We start from the raw sequence: 21,482 nt of genomic DNA, 5'->3' as shown, positions 1-21,482 counted from the left end.
CTAGATAATTAATCAGATTTGGACGTTTTATGAGATAGGGATCACATACTGGATCAACTAATATACATAAATCAGGTTTAATGCTGTTAATAGCAGTTGAGATGAGTTCCAGCAGAAAACAAAAAAACACAAAAGTGAGATAGGGATGATGGTGGATTGGGTCTTTCAAGTGCTTGGACCTAATGAGAAGCTAAAATCAGGTTTAGTTTTCTTTAATAAGATTAAGGACATATTTAAATAGAAAAATAGATACTTGAGTTGGATCCAAAAACCTAGATGCATAAAAGAGTGTCCAAAGAGTACAAGAAACACATGCCAGAAAACCCATAACAACTAGCAGAAAAGGTTAACAAAATCTTTGTGCAGCCAAAGAGGATAATAAATTATCACAATCTTTCAAAATCACAAAGGACTTCAACTCTCATGATTTGCCCAAAAAAGATGCTACATTAAGAAATGGCACATACCTAAGCTTGGGAATTGAATGAAGAGGTTTCTATAGCAGTTCCCAACAACAGCTGACATCTGCAGAAGCTTAAAAGATCTCTTTCTTAATAGAATACACAAGTAGAGTTTTCCATGCCATGATATCAGATAACATCCAAATAAGCAAGAAATGTATATATCTCTGGATTGCCATGACAATTATGGCATATGCTATAGAAGTTTCCTTTTATTACTCCGTTGGGTTGACGATGCCACATCTTTGGTGGAAGTTCTAAATATAAACAGAACTGTTTCAAGTAGCATACCACAAACCATTCCCAAGAGGCCTCCAGCTGCATTCTGCAAATGTAAACTTGTAAGGTCTGTACGCTGTCTAGACACTTGTCAAGGATAAGGAAAAATAACCCATGTAATATTTTAGGAAGGAAAGAGTTTTTTTTCTCTGACTACTTACCAGTGCAGCACTATGATTAAATAGAGCTCTGAAAGCAGCAAAACCGACCAAATAGCCCGTGAACATTATCAACACTACATGTAGACCTGAGCAAGGAAAAAGAATCTACCTTTAACAGTTCTTCGTCCTTTGTACTCTCTTTTGTGAATGTCCAAAAATAAAACTCATCTGATCAATTTTCTCTAAACTTGGTAGGACTTAGGCTTTATATTATCAATCTGAACCAGAAAGCTAAGGCAAATTCATTTTTGCATAATGGTTTAACAAACTATAGGGAATATCATTCCTAAACAAATTGTGTTGCAGATATTTGGTTGCAAGGTTAACAAATGATTCAAAAAGACAAATGACTGAGAATTAGTTAATTTAGCTTTCACATCTGGCTATTGTTGGAACACATACTGGTTGAGGCAGGATCATGTTTAGCTACATGAAAAAGTCTAGGTTAATTTATTTAGGTTACTAGACATTTGCACCATACATATCAACTAAATCCATGATTATTGCAAATAAAGAAATTATCCAATATTTCCCTATTAAGATCGGAACCAATTATTTCTCATTAAAAGTTGAAGGCTAGCATTTTATATTCTGGGCTTCAAAGAAGTTTCAACTCAGTTGAAGTTCCAAATTCTTTATAGAAAACAAAGCCAAATTCAATATACTTTACTAAAGTTTTGGAACATTTATGTACAACAAAACTGTTCAATAGATGGCTTTCTAATAGTATGAAAACTTTTAATCATATACAACTTAAAGGTGATTAATGGTTTGGTATCCTTGTTACCTGGGCAATCGCCTAGGCTTCTAGGCTGCTGCTCAGGCATTAGCCTAGTACATCAAATAGGCTAGGCTTCTCGCCAATTATGAGTCAAATAGGCAAGGGCTTTTTATGGACAAAATATTTTTTCAACAACGAATATGAAAATTTAATGATACCCTAGCAGCTTAATTTATGGGAAAAACTTGCTGAAAATCTCTTTAATTGGTTATGGAACTTTCATCATAGGTGAGACATCTTGGTTAGCATAGTCGATAAGGTTATACTTGAAGAACTTAACCTTTCCATTGAGCATAACTAAGATACTAGGGATGGACACCTCACCAAAAACATAAAAATTTATTCTATAGAAAACTACGCTTTCTAATCCACATGGAGCATATGAACATTAGCTTTTGTCATGACTAAAACAGGGCACGTAGCTAGATCAATAAAATTTTCTTCTTTTCTACAAATCTATATGAGTGTCTGGTGCACTTAAAGAAGTTCATGAGCCTTAATATCATATTATTCAGAGGCTACATGCAACAAAAGTTTCTTAGAAGATTAGGGATAAACCTCTCTTTAGAGTCAAACAAATTTTCCTACCATGGATATAAAGATGAAAACCCTATTTGTCAAATTTCAGAAGAATAAATATATCAAAATTTTCCAAATACTAGAAGAACAAAAAAGAGATCAATACCAAATCCTATCTGATCTTTATAGGAAGAGAAAGGCTCTGCAGCCTCTCTCTTGGGCGCAATGTCCTTCACAAGCTCCTGATACTCCCTTCTCTCCGCCGATTCAGCGAGCTTCTTGAGTCTCTCCTTCAGCTCTTCGCTCTACCAATTTCCACACGGAGTTCAAACCTTGAGCAGGACCCTTACGTCAGAAAGAAAGAATTATCCAACCTTTCACGGGCGCTCACCTTCTCCCTGGGCTTCGGGCTCGACAAGACGAAACCGGCGCCGGCGAAAAGGCAGCGGAGGGCGGGGCGGTCGGCTGGGCGGAGGGCGGACCAGATGCTCCTAAGAGACCGATAGGGCACGGTGCTGTGCGACGAGAGAGCGGAAGCGAGATCTCGAAGCTCGTCAGGGAGGTGACGGACGTCCTTCGCGGTGGAGACGAGGAAGGATCGGATGGTGTCATTGTTGGCGACGACGAGACCAGCGCCGCCCGTGTGCGGTGGTTCCGCAGCCATCGGATTCGCCACAACCCGCCCCCAGTTGGGAACCGGACATGGATAAATACGGCCCATGGACTTGTGGGGAAAGGAGCGTTTCCGTGGAATCTGATGGAAATAGTACGGGCAAATGCTTCTCCTACCCACCTACCTTACTTATTGCGCCACCTGCGTCGTGATTGGATTCAAAGACAAGAACAATATTGGGTCCCATCTGAGGCTGCCATAGCCAATGACCAATAACAAGGTGGGTGAAGTTCAATGGTGCGCCCATTTAAGTCTATCACAAGGTGGGTAAAGAAAGAGTTTTCTTTACCTATTATTTATTGACTAAAAAAATTATCAATCAACTATTAATCACTAGTGAGGTAGAATTCTTAAAGTGATATTAATATCCTTTATAATTTTATTATGATTATGAAATATTAGGAGTGATTTAGGTATTAATATGTCTTTTTAACTCAGGCAACATAACATTTCCTACAATTAATCATAATTAATCTGTCTCTTCTTTATGGATCTAAAAAGAAGGGTTGCATGTAAAGGACCTTAATATTTTGAACGATATCAGAATGAATCTAAATTATATTTTTCTTGTTCTAGTGATAATAGCATGAGTTTCTTTTCAAGAAAATGGTCAAGATAAAATTGGATATATAACCTTATTATTAATAATTAAAATCCTTACACTAGCAAATATCTTTAATATATATTGAATAAAATTTTAAACTCTTAATATTTACTATCACATCAATATTAGACTAATATTTTAAATATACAAATTATAGATCATATACTAAACTAATTTTCTAGGTGTAAAATTTAGGAGTGATGTTTGGAAGCCTCACCTGAAGTTGGTAGAACTGATATTTTAGATATAAAAATTATTAGATGAGGTAAATCAACATTTATGGACCTTATAAGTGGATCTAGTGCTAAGATTAGAGATGAGAGCTTCTGCACACTTCAAAAGCAAGAAGGTGCTTCACCTGCTAACAGCAATCAATCCAGTTTCCTCTACAACACAAACTGATTCATCTATGGCTAACCAAAAAAGAAAAAGCAAAAGGAGTGTGGAAAGGAAAAGTGATTTAGTTTCACCCTGAGATGATCTAGTTTCTAGGATCTAAAGCAACCACAAGTAACTATTATCACTGCAAAAATAATAACACAGTCTGTTATTTGATTAATCGAGGAAATTAGTCATTCCATGAGAAGGCAGATCCAAAAACTTTAGAGTTAAGGCACTCAAATCTGACCATTTTAATCTGTATTCATAGCATACTAACCACAACATGGAGAACAAAAAGAAAAACTAATTAGCTGTCTATGCATGGTCATTGTAGATATAATACAAAGAGAATTGATGTGGGAATACATGGGTCATACTGCGTTAATAAAGTGGCACTTACAATTCTTGTCTACAAATTAGTAATGTGGAGAATAATTCAGTGTCTAAAAATGCAAATAGCAGATAGTAATATTGATATGATATCAAAGATGTTCCCCTTTATGGGGAACAGTAAATGCATCAATTCACAACTGATGTCATCGAATAGATTAATTATTTCCATGTTTGAAAACCCTGGAAATTATCAAGCAGTACAACAAACTAAGGGAATCATAGGTTTCTTTTATTACTATAAAAAAATCACCAAGCACAGCTTGCTGAATAACACGAGAAGAACACTCATAGGTTTTACCGCAAAATATTGTCAATCAAAAAACACAAAACACTTCCAATTCACCAATGACTGTGATCTGGAAATTCAACATTTGTTCTGAAGACGAAGGGTGAAGGCCTGGAGCGACAGAAGCACTTGCTTCAGCCGTTCTCTAATCTCAGGATCAATTAGATTTCCATCACTGTCAAATTTTGATGGAGGCTGGAATGCATGGACAAACAGTTCTGGTTTGTTGATGAAATGAAGATCCAGAAAAACTCCAACCTGACGTAGATGGTACTGAGATCTTCCTCCTCCAAAATTTCCACCAGCACTTACAATAGCAGCAGGCTTGTCCGCCCATGCATTTGGAGCTCTTGATGCCCAGTCAATAGCATTCTTCAAAGGACCTAAATATATATAAAAAGAAGTGAAGAGAGATGATATTTCATCATAACTTATCTATCTAGATCAGTATATACTGCCAAAGGGAGTGGTGATGCCATACTCATAAAGGAGGATTCTCATTGCATGAAAGGTCAGTAGGATTACCCAAAATACATAACCCTAGATTCAAGTGAATGCAGATAGTCAATAACAACTGATGCTAAGAGGAAAAGCAACATCTCGAGTCCTCGAGAACCCAGTGCTATTTCCATATCATGAGTTTAAAGTGCTATTGATAATTTGATATATCACTCGAAACCTCTGTTAATTTCTAGACAATGAGTTTTAAGTGCCTTTTAAAAACCAATTATACATATAATTCTTTTCACCAGATCAGATATCAATTTGAGACATAATATTACAAGAGTTGCGATTTATACAAAAAATTACATCCTTTAAAGTCTGAAGAAATTGATTCTAATAGCTTGTGGATGCCAATTACTAAAACAGCATGGTAGAAGTTCTACTTCAAGACATACAACCACATAAAATGTCATCAAATTTGTTCCTGTCACAATCTGCTAGTCGAAGCCCAAAGAGAACTCTAGCAAATAGAGATCTGCTGATCACTCACTAGTGATGTTTCTAGATCGCTTTTGAACTGATATGAATAACATAACAAGAGCTTGGAGGAAGAATTGAGATTGAAGAAGATGAGAACTACAAAGAGGAATACGTATCCAAAAAGAGAAACAACAATAACAAGCAAATAGAAAGAGAGGCATAATCAAAGAGTATTCTCTGCTCAGGTCTGACTGTTAATTAACTCAGAAACTTATCCAACCAAAGATACACCTGAAATAACTCTTGGACAAATAATACTAAGGTTGATTAATTCAAGACTTGGTGAAATTTAATAATCTAAAGATTATTTCACATGTGAATTCATTTCATATGTACCACTGACTATATTCGAGAGGCACATGTTGACATAGCAAAGGTTGAGTACACAATTGCCCCAAACAATTAATTTGAAGAAGTCCAAGAAAATACTAAGAGGAGAAAGATTGCAGATAAGTGGTTTAAAATTTAAACACTATCTACTGAAGTTTAAACTTTAAATCCTATTTAATGAAGCATCTTATCTTTCAGAATTTAATTCCTATTGACCATAGCTTTAACCAAATATGTACCTAGATATGACAAATAAGCAGCAACAAAACTAAAATTCTGATATTAAATGCACCCTGAATTAGCCACTAAAAATAAGATTAAATATTATGTGAAATAACCATGTTTGACTTAATCTAGACTATTAAGATAAATATGGTGCATGACTTGACACATTCCTAAACTATGCAAAAATGTATAGTGACTAGAATAGAATTTATATTTTAGTTGCTTCAGAAAATAAACATAATGGACCAAAGGTCCCCTTTTCTCAGCCACACAATGTGAAAAGCATATGGAGTGCACGGAGTGGCAGAAGGGTAAGATTTAATATATGATGACTGTCTTATGTCCTCACGGCCGTATAGCTACCTGATGAATTGGTAATAGTACATTGTGAACTAAATATGCCAATAGAAATTCAGAGTATCAGCAACAAAAAAGATTATAGTTGTAGTATGCTGACTACATACACAGCAAAAATATGGCACAATGTTAGATGATTCATGAAGGAACATCAACAACAAAAACAGGGACATCTAAGCTCATGCCGGTTGATGCTACTGCATGTCAGACAAATAACCAACTGCACAAACTAGCACCAACAGATGCACGTATATATGCATAATAAATGGGTATGCACGGATGAGATAAGCAAGTGGAAGTACAAAGCCTTTTCTTAATCTTTTTTCATTTGTTTTCATTTTTCTTTTCATGGTTGACTTAACATGAAATTGTCTATGATTTGGTATCAAAGTATATGCTATAACAGAAATCAAGGTTAAAGTAGTGATTTCAGAAATCACTTGTATCAAGGTTTTAGATACCAATTTGTTATTGGTTTCAACCTACAAAACTGAAACGGAACTGAGATACTATGTGGTACACCAATGTGTGCCATCCAATATCACTAAAAGAATATGACAAAAAAGAAGAGAGATACATTAAAGAGTACTGAGCTATATCGTTCTATACCATTGCTCAGTTGGACCGGTAATTTAAACCACGTTCAACCTTGGAGTCAGATATGTTCAGTTTCTGGCTAGGCATTTTGTATGCATATTACAGCTGTCATTGACAGCTACAAATTTAACCAATACAGCACTATAATTTAATATCGACTTCATAAAGCCACTTCACAAAACTGTATCTTGCAATAATTTAGACAAGGTACTTAGACTATATAAAAAAACGAAGGTGGCTATTATATAATATCAATTTCATTAGGAAAGAATGTAAAAGTTGACTTCTTGGTTCTGGTAAAATTGAACTCAAGCATGGATTGCAAGGTAATGATAGAGGTTGGACAGGACAGCAAAATTAAGAAAAATGAAATAAGGCTATACAATCATGGAACCTGATAATGAAACAAAAAATTGGTAGATATTGTTTGAAGTTTCTGTCTTGTCCATGTGTGACGTTCTATCCACCTTGGCCCTAACCCATGGTTCCAACATTTCATTCCTGAAAAAGGTGCCTCACTGCGTGGACCATGTAGGTCACATGTTTCCTATACATAATGTGCCATCTGTGTACTTCTTATGTACAACCACAAGAGAAATCACATTAAAATGTGCAGAGAGTAGTTGGGAGGAGAAAACAAGAGGGCACCTTTGTGAAAAATCAAGAATTCAAATACCAGCCGGATCAGTACATATACATATCGATCAGACCACGACCAAGGACTGGAAACCACAAAATATGGCTCGGCAGCAAATAATATTAATTTCCTGATTCCTTTTTCAATTATATAGATGATACAGATCGGCAAAATTGTCCGGTATTCTGGTACCATAACAGTCGACAGGATTCACTATCGGTGTACTACCGAGATTGTAAACCTTGATGGTAAGGAAACCTCGTCGAAGAAGACAACATCAGCTAGATGGGCCAATTAGAGCAGCGGGACATCATGGAGGCATACAAGAGGGCGAGTAAATTGTTTCTGCTAAAATTTATGATTTCGCATGAAATAAACACAATGGGAATTTTTCTTTAGTGCTATCAAGGAGATAATTGAGTTCTACAAAGAAAATTAAATCAGGTTCAATGACAGGCTCGTCAAAGTGGCATCAAACAGTCAATTCACGAAGAATTTACATAATTAACCAGAGTCCAAGCATAAGAATCGCAAACGAGAGAACACATCCTTTTCGGAGAAGGCGATCTACACAACAATCAAACGGGCTACAAAGTAGGTAGGTTACCGGTGAAGGAGTAGTTATACTCGGGGGAAGCAAAAAGGAAGGCGTCAGCTCCGCGGATCCTCCGCCGGAAGGCCTCCACGGGCACGGGGAACTTGCCGTCGACCTCGAGGTCGGTGTTTAGGAAGGGGAGGGGAGCGATGTCGACGTACTCGATCTTCATCCCCTCGATGGACTCGTCGCACAGCTGGATGGCTGCAGAACAACAATAATAGGGAGAGGGAAGCAGGATCAACGACTTTCGAGAGGAAGGGGGAGGGTGGCTTACCGGAGCGGATGAGACCGCCGTTGAAGGAAGCCCTGCGGAGGGAGCCACAGAGAGCCGCGACTTTGATCACCGGCTTCATCGCCAACCCCGCCCCTTCCATCTCTCCCCTCTCTCTCTCTCTCCCTCGAATGCAGTTGCTGTTGCTAACAAAAAAGCCTCCTAAATAAATATATCATCCTCCCATGCTTTTGGACCACCTTTGATCTTATTCTCCTCGTCGCATTTATTCGACATTTTTTTTAATGAATTACTGCAGATTTTTTTATGCAAAAAATATTCTTATAAAAGAGATAAATTGGTCTCATTTATGACGCAACAGTTCTTGTGCTTTGACTCTAGAAACAGTTCTTGCTTCCTTTAAAGATCTACCATGAAAAGTATGTATAGATGTATGACTTGTATACCATACCGTTGGTATACTCACAATAAATTATTTAGATTTTTTATGTATTGCGATCAAAAAGCAATCATATATAATATCTACTAATTTAAATATTTACTTTATTTGTAAAATGATAATATTTTTCTACATGTCACACGTCATATATATTTTTTAATCTTTTTTTCATATCATATGTTATATTATATACATAATAATTCCTTATATAAAAGTCTGGATAACATTTTTTGTGGACTTAAATGTCATCCCATGTATCATGTCACGGGTTTATATACTAATATATTATCATTATTCACATAATATTTATGAAACAAAATTTATTTTAGCAAAAATATTTTTTTCTAGTTCTCATAACCTCTGCCTTAGTGGACTTAAATAAAATTCCTTAAAATCCATAAATGAGATATAAGCCCAAGAGAACTATAAAGAACCTAATTTAAAATTAATATTATATATATAATAAATATAAATACTCATGTCAATATTGAACTATTATAAATCATTTTGGAAAACCATGGCCCATGATTTTTGATACATGAAACTCAATAAAATAAAAAATCATTTGACATAGGCAATCATCGCCTCACATGCCAAATAAAATAAAATTAATACTTAAAACACAAGATTCATGGTACTCAAACAACTTACTAAATACATGCTTAGTAAAAATTTAATAATATGATAATATTAAATCTACATGTATTTACACAAAATATGAACATTTGTTATTCACTTAATAAGACTAATATTTCAAGCATAACATTTATTCATACAACAAATAAATGGATTCTAAGCCACTAAAACTAAGTAGGTTTATTTTCATCCTCAATTCTTCACACGAAAGTTGGAGTGTTGCTCTTGTGCTTGAGATATCAATGATTAGCTAGAATCTACTGGTGCTTTAGTGCTAGAAGGACTAATAATTTTCTTAAATATATCCACCACACCGTTCAAAATTTTGAACTCAAAATAACACAAAGGAAAACTGAATGCAACTCCATATCCATATATCATGAAATAAATTATTCTACAAAACTTCAAAAATTAATACATATAATGAGAGAGAGAGAGAGAGAGAGAGAGAAAGAGAGAGAGAGAGAGAGAAAGAAAGAATAATATAATTTTTAAGAAAAATATTGTTAGTGAACCTTTACGTCGTGATCGAGGAGTCAGTACGACTTGGTCTGATCCCGGATGTACAAGATCACCCACACGTAGACTTGGGGTAGCAGAAGTATGAGTCGAGTCGGGTTGAGCTATGAGTCTTGTTACTTACTTCTTCGTTGTCAGCCCCTACACATAGATCAAGGTTGGGAGGGAGATTTTTCGACTCAACCCCTCCGAAGCTTAAGTTAGCGTTTAGTGGAATAAGACTGAGTTGAATGCGCGAAAATCCTCCCCCTCTGAGGGTTAACTTTTATACATGTAAGGATGAGTTGACCGTACAAGATCAATTAATTATGGCTTATTTCTCAAGCAATTGGTTTAAGCTTCTTTACGAGTATCGATCAATCTGCATGGATCAACGTCACATGACGTTGCCCGAAGTTTTCCGGGATAATTGTATCGTGATAATGTTGTTTGTACGAAGGGGGTGATGAGCGACTGCTCATCACGTATATGCTGCGTATCACATCGGACTTAAAGTTTCACGTATGTATCATTGTATCTGTTTTGTTTAGGTCCACGTGGATAATATCGAAATGTGGCCTTTCAGATATAATAAAAAGGTTTTCTTCCTAATAAAATATTTTATGAAAGATAGACAAACAAAAGGAATGGGATCCCTTTGATCTTTCCTGATGATCACCCGAACGACTCTCTCCTTCTCTTATGGCTAACCGTAAGCTTCTTTATATAGTAAAAATATTTATTTACCCCTAATTAAAATTAGGGTATCGTCGTTGCACGGCCTTGGAATCCGTGGCTCTCGCCGCCTCTCTTTAAAGCTCATTTAGATCTTTCTTTAATGCTGCTTTCCTGCGCCTTTCTTCCACTTCTATGCATTCTGGGGAGACCAGCTGGGCCTTCTGCGTCCTTCCTCTGCCCCGCCTTCGATATTCTGATCACAAGCATCCAAGGGAAGCTCGAAGTCCAACTCCGGCCCTCTTCTCTTCCGGTCATCGTATCATAGGTCACAGAGCAGTGAGCTTAGACCTGTTTTCTATATAATCCCTGTCGGTCGTCAGTGGATAGGTATATCAGCAGCAGCAGCCGCCTCGTTCCTGCCATCTGTTGTGCTGCGAGGGGAAGTGAGGTTTCATGGGCACGGCGACGGACACGCCCGCACAACAGTCAACCGCCGGCGAGGTGACGGCCGACCAAGTCCAGGCCTTGCTTGAGGTCACTTTTCCTCCACTCTCTGTTCTTAAACTTTGCTTTCATCTCTTCTTGCCATTTGAGGCGTTTCGTCGAACACATTGGATGCAATTTCTCTGTCATTATGTTTGTTACGATTTTCACCTTTTTGTGTATTTAGGGCAGTAATTTTCATCTTGTAACCTGACTTCGGTGTCGATTATTGTTTCTAGGGTATCTTTTTGTGGTTTAGTTGATAAGGGATCTCTATGTCATAAGGAATGAAGTTAACTTGGACAGTGTGGATCGTGATGTATGTGAATGGCCTTTAAGAGAGTTCAAACCATCAAAGGGTTTTTTGTTTCTTTTGGTCTGATTGTCATATGAAATAAAAAAAAAGAAGAGTATGTTCATGACACAAGTATGGTAAAACTCTACCAGAGATCAGGTTACAGTGATCAAGCTGTTGTCTGAACAGTGCATCTCACATGCTTTTGTCATCCACATGATGCATATATTGCTAAAATCACGCTTGTTCATTTAGAAAATGAAGCTGATGACTAGTAAGAATAACTGAAGATCTTTTTGTGGGTAGGTCATATGTGAATGCATTTTAGTTCGAGTAAATTACATACAAAATTGACATAAGCATAATTTACTATGTACTTGAAGGAACTTGTGACTATTAATTAACTGCAGCAATAAAACCAGAGTAACAGGCTTCATATCAACGAAAATAAATCACTGATGAGCATTATAAGATACATAAAGGAAAAGCAAAAACAGCAGGTGAATTTATTAAAAGAGTTGGTCATTTCAATCGATGAGTAATTTGGATGGGTAGTGCAAAAATCTTAGTTTTAAAAATCAAGTAAGAATAAGCAATAGCAGGCTTAATGCCAAATCTGAACTGTTGAATCGTTCCTGAGTTTGCTCAATTGAACTCTAGTTTGTTGAATACCCATCTCATTTACTTCTGGCCAATACATTAATATCCTCTTCGCAAGCAAAATTGCCTATTTTGATTTATCCCTATCCAGTTATGGTTTCATATTGATATCATTTTGATTTTTTCTTAGTCAATAGTTTATGATGTACTATTTCTGTCCTCAAATATAGGAAAATTGCCATTGGAAACAATTTATATATTAGTTCTTTTATTTTCTTCTATTTACTTAAAAATTAATCACTTCTCATAATCTGTTCACTGTGCACTAACTAATTGTCTATTCCAAATGGAGCCTAAACTTATCATTTGGCACATTGTATCTTTTCTTTTATGACATACTATCTTTTAGGTTGCAATGATCCTTTTGTCATTACATGCCATAAAATCTTTGTGAGAAAGAACTTGCTAAACACAAATTTTTGTTTTCTGCCTTTGCAATTTATGACTAGTATGGATCACAAAGGCACTCTCTTGACTTTCGAGGCTGCACTGGAGCCTGATCATATCTGTGGATTATTCCTTGGTGTTTGCAGTATAGAGATCAATCCATTTTATGATGACATGAAATTGTTGGTGGCACTCCTTTAAAGAGACATGTTGGACCAATTGATCACCAATATTTGTGGATTATCCCTTTGTGTTTAAAGTAGAAAGATCAATCAATTTTACGATGACATGAAACAGTTGGCACTCCTTTAAAGAGACATGGTGAACCAATTGATCACCTATTCTGGTGAAGCGCAATATGGAACCGACTCTAGTTCTGAAGGACGCCAAGCATGAAATAACTATGATTCACATTGTGAATTCACTAAATGCTTTAGTATATATCACATCATAGTAGACTGAGTAGTCCTGGCTATGACCTTAGGATTGATTCAGTTGCCATTTAATTGTCTCAACGTTCATATATTCTAGTGGCTTGATAATGGTGGGATTTTTTGGTCTCCAGTGGTCGTCTAAGGTTCAAGGCTTTAGATTAAATTTGCTGATTGCTAATAGCTTTTAGAAATGGAATCACCACCAGCTAGACTAGATTATTGAATTGGCATGTTGTATAACAATGGAATAAAAGTTTAGAAGAGTAAAAAAATCAAATAACACTAAAAAAATTAAGTAATGCACAATAGAACTGGAAAATTAAGGAACTTATAAAAGAAAAACATTTCTAGCTAAAAGATACTATAAACTTAGTCAAGATCACAACCCATAGTGATTAAGAATTGTCTACGGTGATCAGTATGGATTTATTGGGATTTGAGCATCTAGGTCAAATGAACTAAGAACCAGTTATTACAGTTTAGTTTCATTTGTTTAGAATTGCCCGGATAAATTAATCTGTGCCATTTTTCATTGTAGTCTTTCTGACTTGGGTCCATGCTGAACAGTTTGAAACCTTAGATCAGATAACTGTAATAAATTAGGATATTCAGATCGAGGTTTTTAATCTCATGCTATACCAATGTACCGAGCTTTGCACGGTACGGTATGGTACGATACGACATATCGAGTGGTACGCCAGGGCGTATTGAGCGGTACGCCTAAAATGAGCATAAAACTCTCCTTTTTGGGCTTTGAGGAGTAGCCTTGTGTAAGGCTCGCAATTTCGGTTCATATTGAAACGTCCTTCCGTTAATATTGAATTGTCTACAAAAAAAATATTTGAATTGTTAGATTATTTTGTATACAACTTAAATTTTAAGATTCAAATGAATTAAGTAATCACATGTGTAGATATACATATCTCTTATTAAAAAGTTCCTCTTAATCCTTCCAAATTAGCCTCTTAAATTTGATTCAATTCACAATTCGTTGCTTTATTGAGTTTATAAGAGTGAAAATGTAAGAATAAGAGAGAGAACACGAGAAAAAAATGAGTTTGAGAGAGTTAAGAGAGTGTGAGAGTGAAATAGAGGGGAGGAAAGAGATTAAAACCCCTTAAGGAGGCCTCCAACAGTCAAATTGACCGTTGGAACATTGTTACCGATCGTTACCACTCGGTTCAGGTCGGTAATGGTCGAAATCAACCAATACAGGTTGGTAATGGTTGAATTTCAACAGTTACTGCCCGGTACAGTCCTGTATCGCCCGATACGAGGCCAAATGCCTGATACCACCTGGTAGCAGGCAGGCCGTGTGACGGTCTGTTGGTGGACCGGTATGTACCGCTCGTACTGGATGGTACGATACTGTATTGCAAACATTGATTCAGATAATAACATGATACCTTGATTGCAACTTCTTATGATTGCACAAAAGGCCAAATATTAGCGGACACATGAATGGTTAGTGTCAATCTAATTTGGTTTTAGTTATGAGAGGTTTCATGTTTTAGACATAGGGTCTAAGCTAAGCATACACAATAAAATCTATAAAAGGTCAAATCCTCTCTGACGCATGATTGGATAGGGTAGATCTTATGTGGTTTTAGTTATGAGAGGTTCGATGGTTTAGACAGAGGGTCTAAACTAAACTTGCATGATATAGAATCTGTGTAATACAATGATTTAAAAAGCGCTAGGCGCCAAGGTCCAAAAACGTCCGAGGCGCTAGGTGCTCGCCCGAAGCGCCCGGTGCCTGGGCTCGGGCGAGCCCCCAGGCGGCACCTCTTTGAAGCGCGCCACCTGGAAATGAAGCGAGGCGCTCGGGCCTCGCCTCGCCTCGCCCGAGCGCCTAGGTGAGCGCCCGAGTGCTTATTGAAATCACTGGTGTAATATAACAAAAAATCTCATGTAAGCATTTGGGCATATAAACATTTGATAGCTCAAAATCTTTATGCTTTCATCTTATGTTTAGTTAGTCATTGCATATTAACAACAATTATCTCACAACAAACAATCTGGTACTGTTTGATATTAACTTTTCAGACTTTTAACTCTGTCATGGCTGTTTTCTTGATAAATATATATTGCGTCATAAGATCTTTTGTTAAAACAATTCAAATTGAAGATACTAACCATGTGCTTAATATGGAACTATGTATTCTTGCCGTCATTTTGTTTTTTGAAGTTCTATAGCTCTTATCTTTCTCACCTTAAAGATATATATACTTTTGTTCTAATCGTCGTCAGCACTTTGTTGAGTTTATTAGTAAGTTACTTTCTTTTTGCGGAAGATGGCACTTTGTTTCTGCTGCAGAAGATAATTAACAGAGCATTTTTTTTTATTGTAGCAGGCTGCTAGATATGATGACTTGGAAGATTTGGTAAGCATACTTTCGGTGGGCATTTCTCCTAATTCCAGAGATTCTCAAGGAAGAACAGGTGTGATCTTTAATTCAAGTTTAAAATGTTTTTGATTGGTTAATATGAAAAGTGTTGACTTTACCTTTCTGTTTATACTTTTGTGATTGATGGTAACGACGGTCTTAGTTCATTTTCTTTATCCATAACTAGTAGGAGTTGAAGATTATGTTCATGAACATAAAAGTTGTTTGATATAAATTTCTATGTTACAAAATGTAAATATACCTATTGGCATATTTCAAAGAGACTTAGTAACCAAAAGTTCTCTCTGTGGGTTAGAGAACCAATTATACACAGGTGCCCGAGGGGTTGGTTGCTTTCTAGGATGAGTCTGCAGGAAAGACTAAAAGGCTCCTCATTGAACATGTATCCAGTTCTTGTAGGTTTACTCTCGAAACCTCGACATAGCACAACACTTGATCCGTGATACTGGAGCCATCAAACAGCTCTTTTATTTATTAAGATGGATCCTACAAGTTTATTGTGTGCCTTGCTTCCTTTAAAGATCTACCAGTAGCATCCAATGTTCAATTTTTGTGGCAAAAAAGTCGAGGAACCAGTGTGTAAGCTTGATTCATTTATTTGTAGATTTGTAGAGTATTAAATATGTTTGGCCTTCTTTGCTATATCACTTCTGTTCAATTGCCATAATCTTGGATTGTAAAATTATCTTGGTATAATCAAATGGGTTGATCTTTTGAAGTGGATCCTACTCAATATGATAAATGAAATGTGAAAGGATTAAGAAAAGAAGGTAATTTTGGTTAAATTCCTTCTGTACCTAAGCACATTGAGGTGCAGTACAACCTGAAGACAGATTGTCCTTAAACTGCAAAACTCTAACTACAGCTCTCATGCAATGTTCCTTATGTTAGCTGTTTATTTTTACTTTTGAATTTAAGCCAACTTCATTTACTAATTAAACAGTCAAAAACTATAAAGTATTATTTTGCCTCTAAAAGGCCAACATTTTATAAGAATCTAAAGAATAGTTGTATAAGAATTCGAATCACATAAAGTTGTTTTAAACAATCATATAATTAAATTCTACATTTTCTCATCAAATATTAGTCAATCAACAACTTCGGTTGTAGTGTTCAAGTTGCTTGAATGTAATGAGTGTGGTTGGGAACACATTTGAAATATGTATTGAGGGCCTAATGCATATTTCAAATGTGAATTGATGTTTGGTAAATTTTTTTCAAATCACATTTGGTTTGGATACTGTATTGTAAATGCTCAAATGTGGATGCTACCTTAGGATAGCATTAGCATTTCTATATTTGTGGAATGCTAATGTAATTCTTCAAATTTCCAAAGTACCCTGTGATATTATTTAAAATCAGAAAATTGTCAACATGATTTAATGACAAACGAACATGATTTGTCGTCTATAAGGTGAAACTTTATTTATTTATTTTCAAAAATTATTTTACATTATTCATATGATTATATTTTTTATGTATTATATGTTTCGTCATACAAATTTTTTTGTAAGATTACATACATTCATTTATTTATTTACTTATTAATTTAAATAAAAAATATGTATTCATTTTTGAATAGATATTAAAAACATTAAAAGGGTAAATTTGTTATATAATATTTAATAGACTTTTGAAATACAATTTTACCAAACAACACTTATGCTAATTCACATTTAAAATACAGTTTTCATCTATTGTTTATCAAACACTCAAAGCATTTTACAACTGTAGATTCACTCCGAATGCATATTAAAAATGTAAATATGTTGCCAAACATAGACAATGTTCTTCACATGTGTATGTATATTTACATGTTATCCATATGTTGAAGATAGTATGAAGATCTTAGTTTTCTCAGGTTGAAGTTTTCTTGGGGATTATTTTGTGAAGCACTTGTCTAGTGTTGGCTAGATTTTTGCCCCCATAAATTCTACATATATGACTGTATTTTCCATATACCTAGAATTGCAAATTATACACTTCTCAGCCTCATTCTAATCAATACTCGAGGTAAGAACAATGCTGAAAAGGAATGAAGGATTATGAGGCTTATGTTTAGTGGTAGAGTACATCACTGGCAATAGCTTTTAGTTAATACTTCATAGCTCATGTCCAATGGAGCATCTTAATAGTAATATGTGATAAACAGAGTTGTGATGGAAGTTATGAGAACCGGGTTCTCAGATGAGCACCATGTCAATAACAAGAGAGATCAGTGGTGAGAGGTGGTAGATGTGGGGACTCATACCAGGTGAGAGTAGATGGGTCATTACATTACTTCACTTGAAATGAAGAAAAATGTGTCTTTTGGGAAGAAAAAATGAAATGAGACCTGTAAACAAAACTGAAAATAGACCATCTGTAAGTGGTTGCATCTTGCAAAATCATGATAGACATACACAAGTATGACTACATTAATATATTTGCGAACATGAAGTTCAAAAGTTATGCTATACAAATGTTCCCAACCTAAAAATTCTCAAAACATCTAAATTTTTATCAGAGCTTACATATAAAAGGAAAATAGTTAAATCTGAAAGAGATTGATTTAGTGTCACAATATCTGTTGCTTGTAGGCATTGAGTTGGTATCCAAGCTTGCACCGTGCATCACCTGTACTGATGCTCTAAGGCTTCCTAGAATTTTGAGACCAAGTGCATCATTTGTGCTGCTATATCTTTGGGCTTTGTTTATGACATCAATAATGAATAGATGATCATAATGAAAGGATATTCCACAATGGTTGTGTTTTCTACCTGTTGTGTGCTATTCTGCTTTAGCTTTTTGTAATTAGTCTTATTGACTCTTTGGTTCATCCTAAGAGAAATTATGCCACTAGTTGCCATGGTTTAGTTGGGATTCTCTTATCCTCCTGGTTGGTTCGAGCTAAGTCAGACGACTTCTTTGTTTCTCCTCACTGGCTTTTTGGTTGCAGTAATATTTCTTGAGCAACTCTTATGGGTATTTCCTGCTTCAAAGTTTGCCTATTTAGATCTGCAATGATTAATCAGTTTTGTACATAGAGGCTATAGTCTCATCATGAAGCTCTGCTAATCTGCTAGTCCAATCTGCTGAAACTGGATTATGTCTGACTTCTCTCTACAAAACTTTAATATGTTAGATTATGTCGTAAAATTTTGTTACAGATACATTGAATCTAACTTGATTTCTGATTGGTTTGTTAATTGTGGGAGTGGCATAAGTTTGGATAGGGCCCATTTAAAATGGAAAATCTCATGTATTTTTCTCCTATTTCTCTGCAGGCCCTCTAAAATTGAACCATTGTTCTTCTATGACACATATTTTAGTCCTTTTCTGAACATAGACCATGGATGACTATAAAATTTTTCGGTGATTAGTTAAAAATGATGTGTACCTTTTGTCAAGATCCTCACTCCTAATTTTTCACTATTGTGAGAGTCATGGTTCTGGTTTTCCTAATATTTGACTTCCATCATTGTATATGGCATCTTCAATATTTTGTTTCATTGCTATGAAAATCAAACTTCTTGTCTTGGTACTGTTCTGCTTGATGTTCTCCTGGAGTAACTTTGTTTCTCTAAAATGAATTTTCAGCTCTTCATATGGCCGCTGCTAATGGGCATCTTGAAATTGTCGAATATCTTATTCAGAACGGAGCAGTGAGTAGTAGTATCCGAAATTTCTGATTACGAATTACCATAACTAATAAACTTGTCACTACTAATGTTGACTGCTGTCTTTATTTATTTTAAAAAGTAATCTTTATCTTTTTGAGTAGTATGTTAATATTCAGCAGCTACGAGTTCTCTGTTTTTTTTTTAATTTCATTTCTTCAATTAAATTATGAGTCCCAATCATCTTTTTTCATTCTATTAAAAATCTCTAGTAAAAAATTCATCATTTTGCTTATTACTGAAGATGATGCATGAATGCCTTATCACGTAGTTGTGAGAGCTTATTAGCATTATTTGGATATCACATTGTGGGAGCTTATTTGGATAGTAAATGCGAGAGCTTATTTCGATATCACGTTTTCTTAGTCACTATGTTTGAACTATGAAGGTTTTGGCTCAATTAGCATTATTAGAGTTTGCTATTGCTGTCACTTACCATGTTTGATTAGATCTAGGATGAATAAACTATTGGTCAATTACAATCTGTCAAGTATTTAACATTAAGTTTACACACAAACATGGGCACCAATTTGTTCAGAATTGTAATGCCTATTTCTTTTGGAGCTTGATGGCATGCTTCTTTCTTTTTTCTTTTTTAATGAGGATGCCTCCATGAAGCAGGATTTGAATGCTTTGAACTCTGAAAAGAATTCACCACTTCATTGGGCTTGCCTCAATGGACACATAGAGGTAAGGGATTCCTATTTGGTGATTATTGATCTTTCTAGTTTATTATTGTTGACCACTGATCAATAACATTTTGTAAATGAAACCAAAAAAAAAAACCCCACCAGGTAGTCAAACTTTTGATCCAGGGGGGAGCTAGCGTAAGTTTGCTAAACAGGTAAATTTAGTGCCACCTTCTAGAAATACATTCTTTTATAGAGAGATTGACCTGGAATCTACTTTGGTTCTTTCACAATGTTGCTTTTGCTTGCTTCCATGGCCGTTTGGCAGCCATGAGAGGACTCCAATGGATGAAGCTGTGAGCAGAGGAAAGATGGATGTGATCAATGCAATCAATATGACGGTAGCCCAACTCGAACTTGATGATGTTAATATATCTTAGCACACGAGCTATACTACAAAAACTTCCTAAAACTAGTTTCATAATGCAAGAAACTAGTTGCTTGCACGAGTCAGGAGTTTCTTCTTATGACAAATGCATCATGTGAATGATCTTTATCTTGTTTCGCCTCACTATTAAACGAGTTAATATGTTTCATTATAAAATCTTTGATGTGATTGATAAGCATGAATTATCAAGACATTGAGTTCAAGCGAACCTTGATCTGACCCACTGGGCTTTGAGGTGTGTGTGATGCATTCTCCCGCAGGAACTTTTATGCTCTAGATAATGGTAGCCATGCTTCTTGGATCCACTTATCTCACATATTGTTGCTGGTCTGGCAGGCTTTTGATTGAGAAGAACACTCACGGTATAACAAGTCAGAAATTTCAATCAGAAGCGTCTTTGGCAGAAGAGGTAAGCCAGGGTGAGATATATATATATATATATATATATATATATATATATATATATATATATATATATATATATATATCAGTAATATGCATCACTCTTAAGCAAATAATTTGCATGAATAAAGCCAATGAACAACACTAGAAACTTGGTTTTGGTCATCAACTTGTGTGGAACACTGCTAAATCAATTTAACGGGAGGATTCTTAGTCTAAAGGGAGCGAATATTTTTGGTTTGTATCATGTGTGTAAACTTTTAGATAATTTAATTATAATGTATAGTGGAAGATGCTAGGGACCCCACCACGTATTCTTTCATGACGATTGGAAATATATTTTGTACCTACGATAGTAAGATATCTCCTTAGTATACGCCAAGGAAAATGACATTCGACAAAGAGAATGGCGTATCGATAGGAAATAGCAGTCTATAGTTTAACTAGTCAAAGTGCAATTTATGATGCAAATGGCAGCGCCTGATAGTGGCGTTGATTGTGATAGAAAATTAACTTGAAAGAATGGTTACTTAATTTTGTTGGATTACATGGAGCCATCCTGTCCCTTGAATTGACGTGTGGATGTCCTACATTTCTACCCATCGTCAATTTGAACGAAACTTCCTGATACCCAATGCATTACTAGCTTTTCAAACAATTTCAAGCATTAGTGATATAAGGAATTTTAAAAATTATTATATCATTTAACATGGAGCAACCAGGATTTGTCCATCGAACACGGCCTACGATCTTGTGATTTATGTTACTATTACTTCGAATTAACGCCTATATGTTCTAGGATGGTTTCCATGAAAAATCCCACATTTTGAGCCTTTTCCCAATAATGTCCACCTCACTTTTAATTTGTATATTACTATTTATAATCTCTTTTTATTATTTTATCTTAAAAACTATATACATGACGCAC

At 35.5% G+C, this 21,482-nt stretch overlaps 3 protein-coding genes across 4 annotated transcripts; 1 reads left to right on the top strand and 2 right to left on the bottom strand.

Moving 5' to 3' along the window:
* Nucleotides 1-526: 526 nt before the first annotated feature.
* Nucleotides 527-2,960, bottom strand: LOC135623161 (uncharacterized). Its single transcript, XM_065125776.1, has 4 exons — nucleotides 2,593-2,960; nucleotides 2,368-2,506; nucleotides 902-987; nucleotides 527-786 (listed from the first exon to the last, which is right to left on the bottom strand). Exons 1-4 carry the CDS (start codon nucleotides 2,920-2,922, stop codon nucleotides 658-660), a joined length of 684 nt encoding a protein of 227 aa, XP_064981848.1. The 5' UTR covers nucleotides 2,923-2,960; the 3' UTR covers nucleotides 527-657.
* Nucleotides 2,961-4,460: 1,500 nt separating this feature from the next.
* LOC135623160 (NAD(P)H:quinone oxidoreductase-like) lies at nucleotides 4,461-8,767 on the bottom strand. The gene is made up of 3 exons (XM_065125775.1): nucleotides 8,541-8,767; nucleotides 8,276-8,467; nucleotides 4,461-4,921 (listed from the first exon to the last, which is right to left on the bottom strand). The coding sequence occupies exons 1-3, from the start codon at nucleotides 8,638-8,640 to the stop codon at nucleotides 4,617-4,619; spliced, it is 597 nt and encodes a 198-aa protein (XP_064981847.1). The 5' UTR covers nucleotides 8,641-8,767; the 3' UTR covers nucleotides 4,461-4,616.
* A 2,062-nt stretch (nucleotides 8,768-10,829) lies between these two features.
* On the top strand, nucleotides 10,830-20,371 carry LOC135623159 (ankyrin repeat domain-containing protein 2A-like). Of its 2 annotated transcripts, none has more exons than XM_065125773.1 (6): nucleotides 10,830-11,283; nucleotides 15,363-15,450; nucleotides 18,996-19,060; nucleotides 19,679-19,765; nucleotides 19,870-19,919; nucleotides 20,033-20,371. In XM_065125773.1, the coding sequence occupies exons 1-6, from the start codon at nucleotides 11,203-11,205 to the stop codon at nucleotides 20,142-20,144; spliced, it is 483 nt and encodes a 160-aa protein (XP_064981845.1). In that variant the 5' UTR covers nucleotides 10,830-11,202; the 3' UTR covers nucleotides 20,145-20,371. The 2 variants fall into 2 exon arrangements, with proteins under 2 accessions (XP_064981845.1, XP_064981846.1); XM_065125774.1 differs by having other exon boundaries at nucleotides 11,055-11,283; nucleotides 19,697-19,765.
* Nucleotides 20,372-21,482: the final 1,111 nt, after the last annotated feature.

Source organism: Musa acuminata, chromosome BXJ2-9 (genome assembly GCF_036884655.1).
Source record: "Musa acuminata AAA Group cultivar baxijiao chromosome BXJ2-9, Cavendish_Baxijiao_AAA, whole genome shotgun sequence".
In the NCBI taxonomy this organism is placed as follows: Eukaryota; Viridiplantae; Streptophyta; class Magnoliopsida; order Zingiberales; family Musaceae; genus Musa; species Musa acuminata.
This window is presented reverse-complemented; position numbering and strand designations above follow the sequence as displayed.

Bases quoted from the DNA above. Each gene is read 5' to 3' on its own strand.
- LOC135623159 (XM_065125773.1), top strand. From the start codon at position 11,203: ATGGGCACGGCGACGGACACGCCCGCACAACAGTCAACCGCCGGCGAG. The intron at 15,451-18,995 runs GTGTGATCTTTA...ATGAATTTTCAG, and splicing joins AGATTCTCAAGGAAGAACAG to CTCTTCATATGGCCGCTGCT. The intron at 19,920-20,032 runs GTAAATTTAGTG...GCCGTTTGGCAG, and splicing joins AGCGTAAGTTTGCTAAACAG to CCATGAGAGGACTCCAATGG.
- LOC135623160 (XM_065125775.1), bottom strand. From the start codon at position 8,640: ATGGAAGGGGCGGGGTTGGCGATGAAGCCGGTGATCAAAGTCGCGGCT. The intron at 8,468-8,540 runs GTAAGCCACCCT...GTTGTTCTGCAG, and splicing joins CGGCGGTCTCATCCGCTCCG to CCATCCAGCTGTGCGACGAG. The intron at 4,922-8,275 runs GTAACCTACCTA...ATATATATTTAG, and splicing joins GTATAACTACTCCTTCACCG to GTCCTTTGAAGAATGCTATT.
- LOC135623161 (XM_065125776.1), bottom strand. From the start codon at position 2,922: ATGGGCCGTATTTATCCATGTCCGGTTCCCAACTGGGGGCGGGTTGTG. The intron at 988-2,367 runs GTATTGATCTCT...TTCCTTGCTCAG, and splicing joins TAAAGATCAGATAGGATTTG to GTCTACATGTAGTGTTGATA. The intron at 787-901 runs GTAAGTAGTCAG...TTACATTTGCAG, and splicing joins TTAATCATAGTGCTGCACTG to AATGCAGCTGGAGGCCTCTT.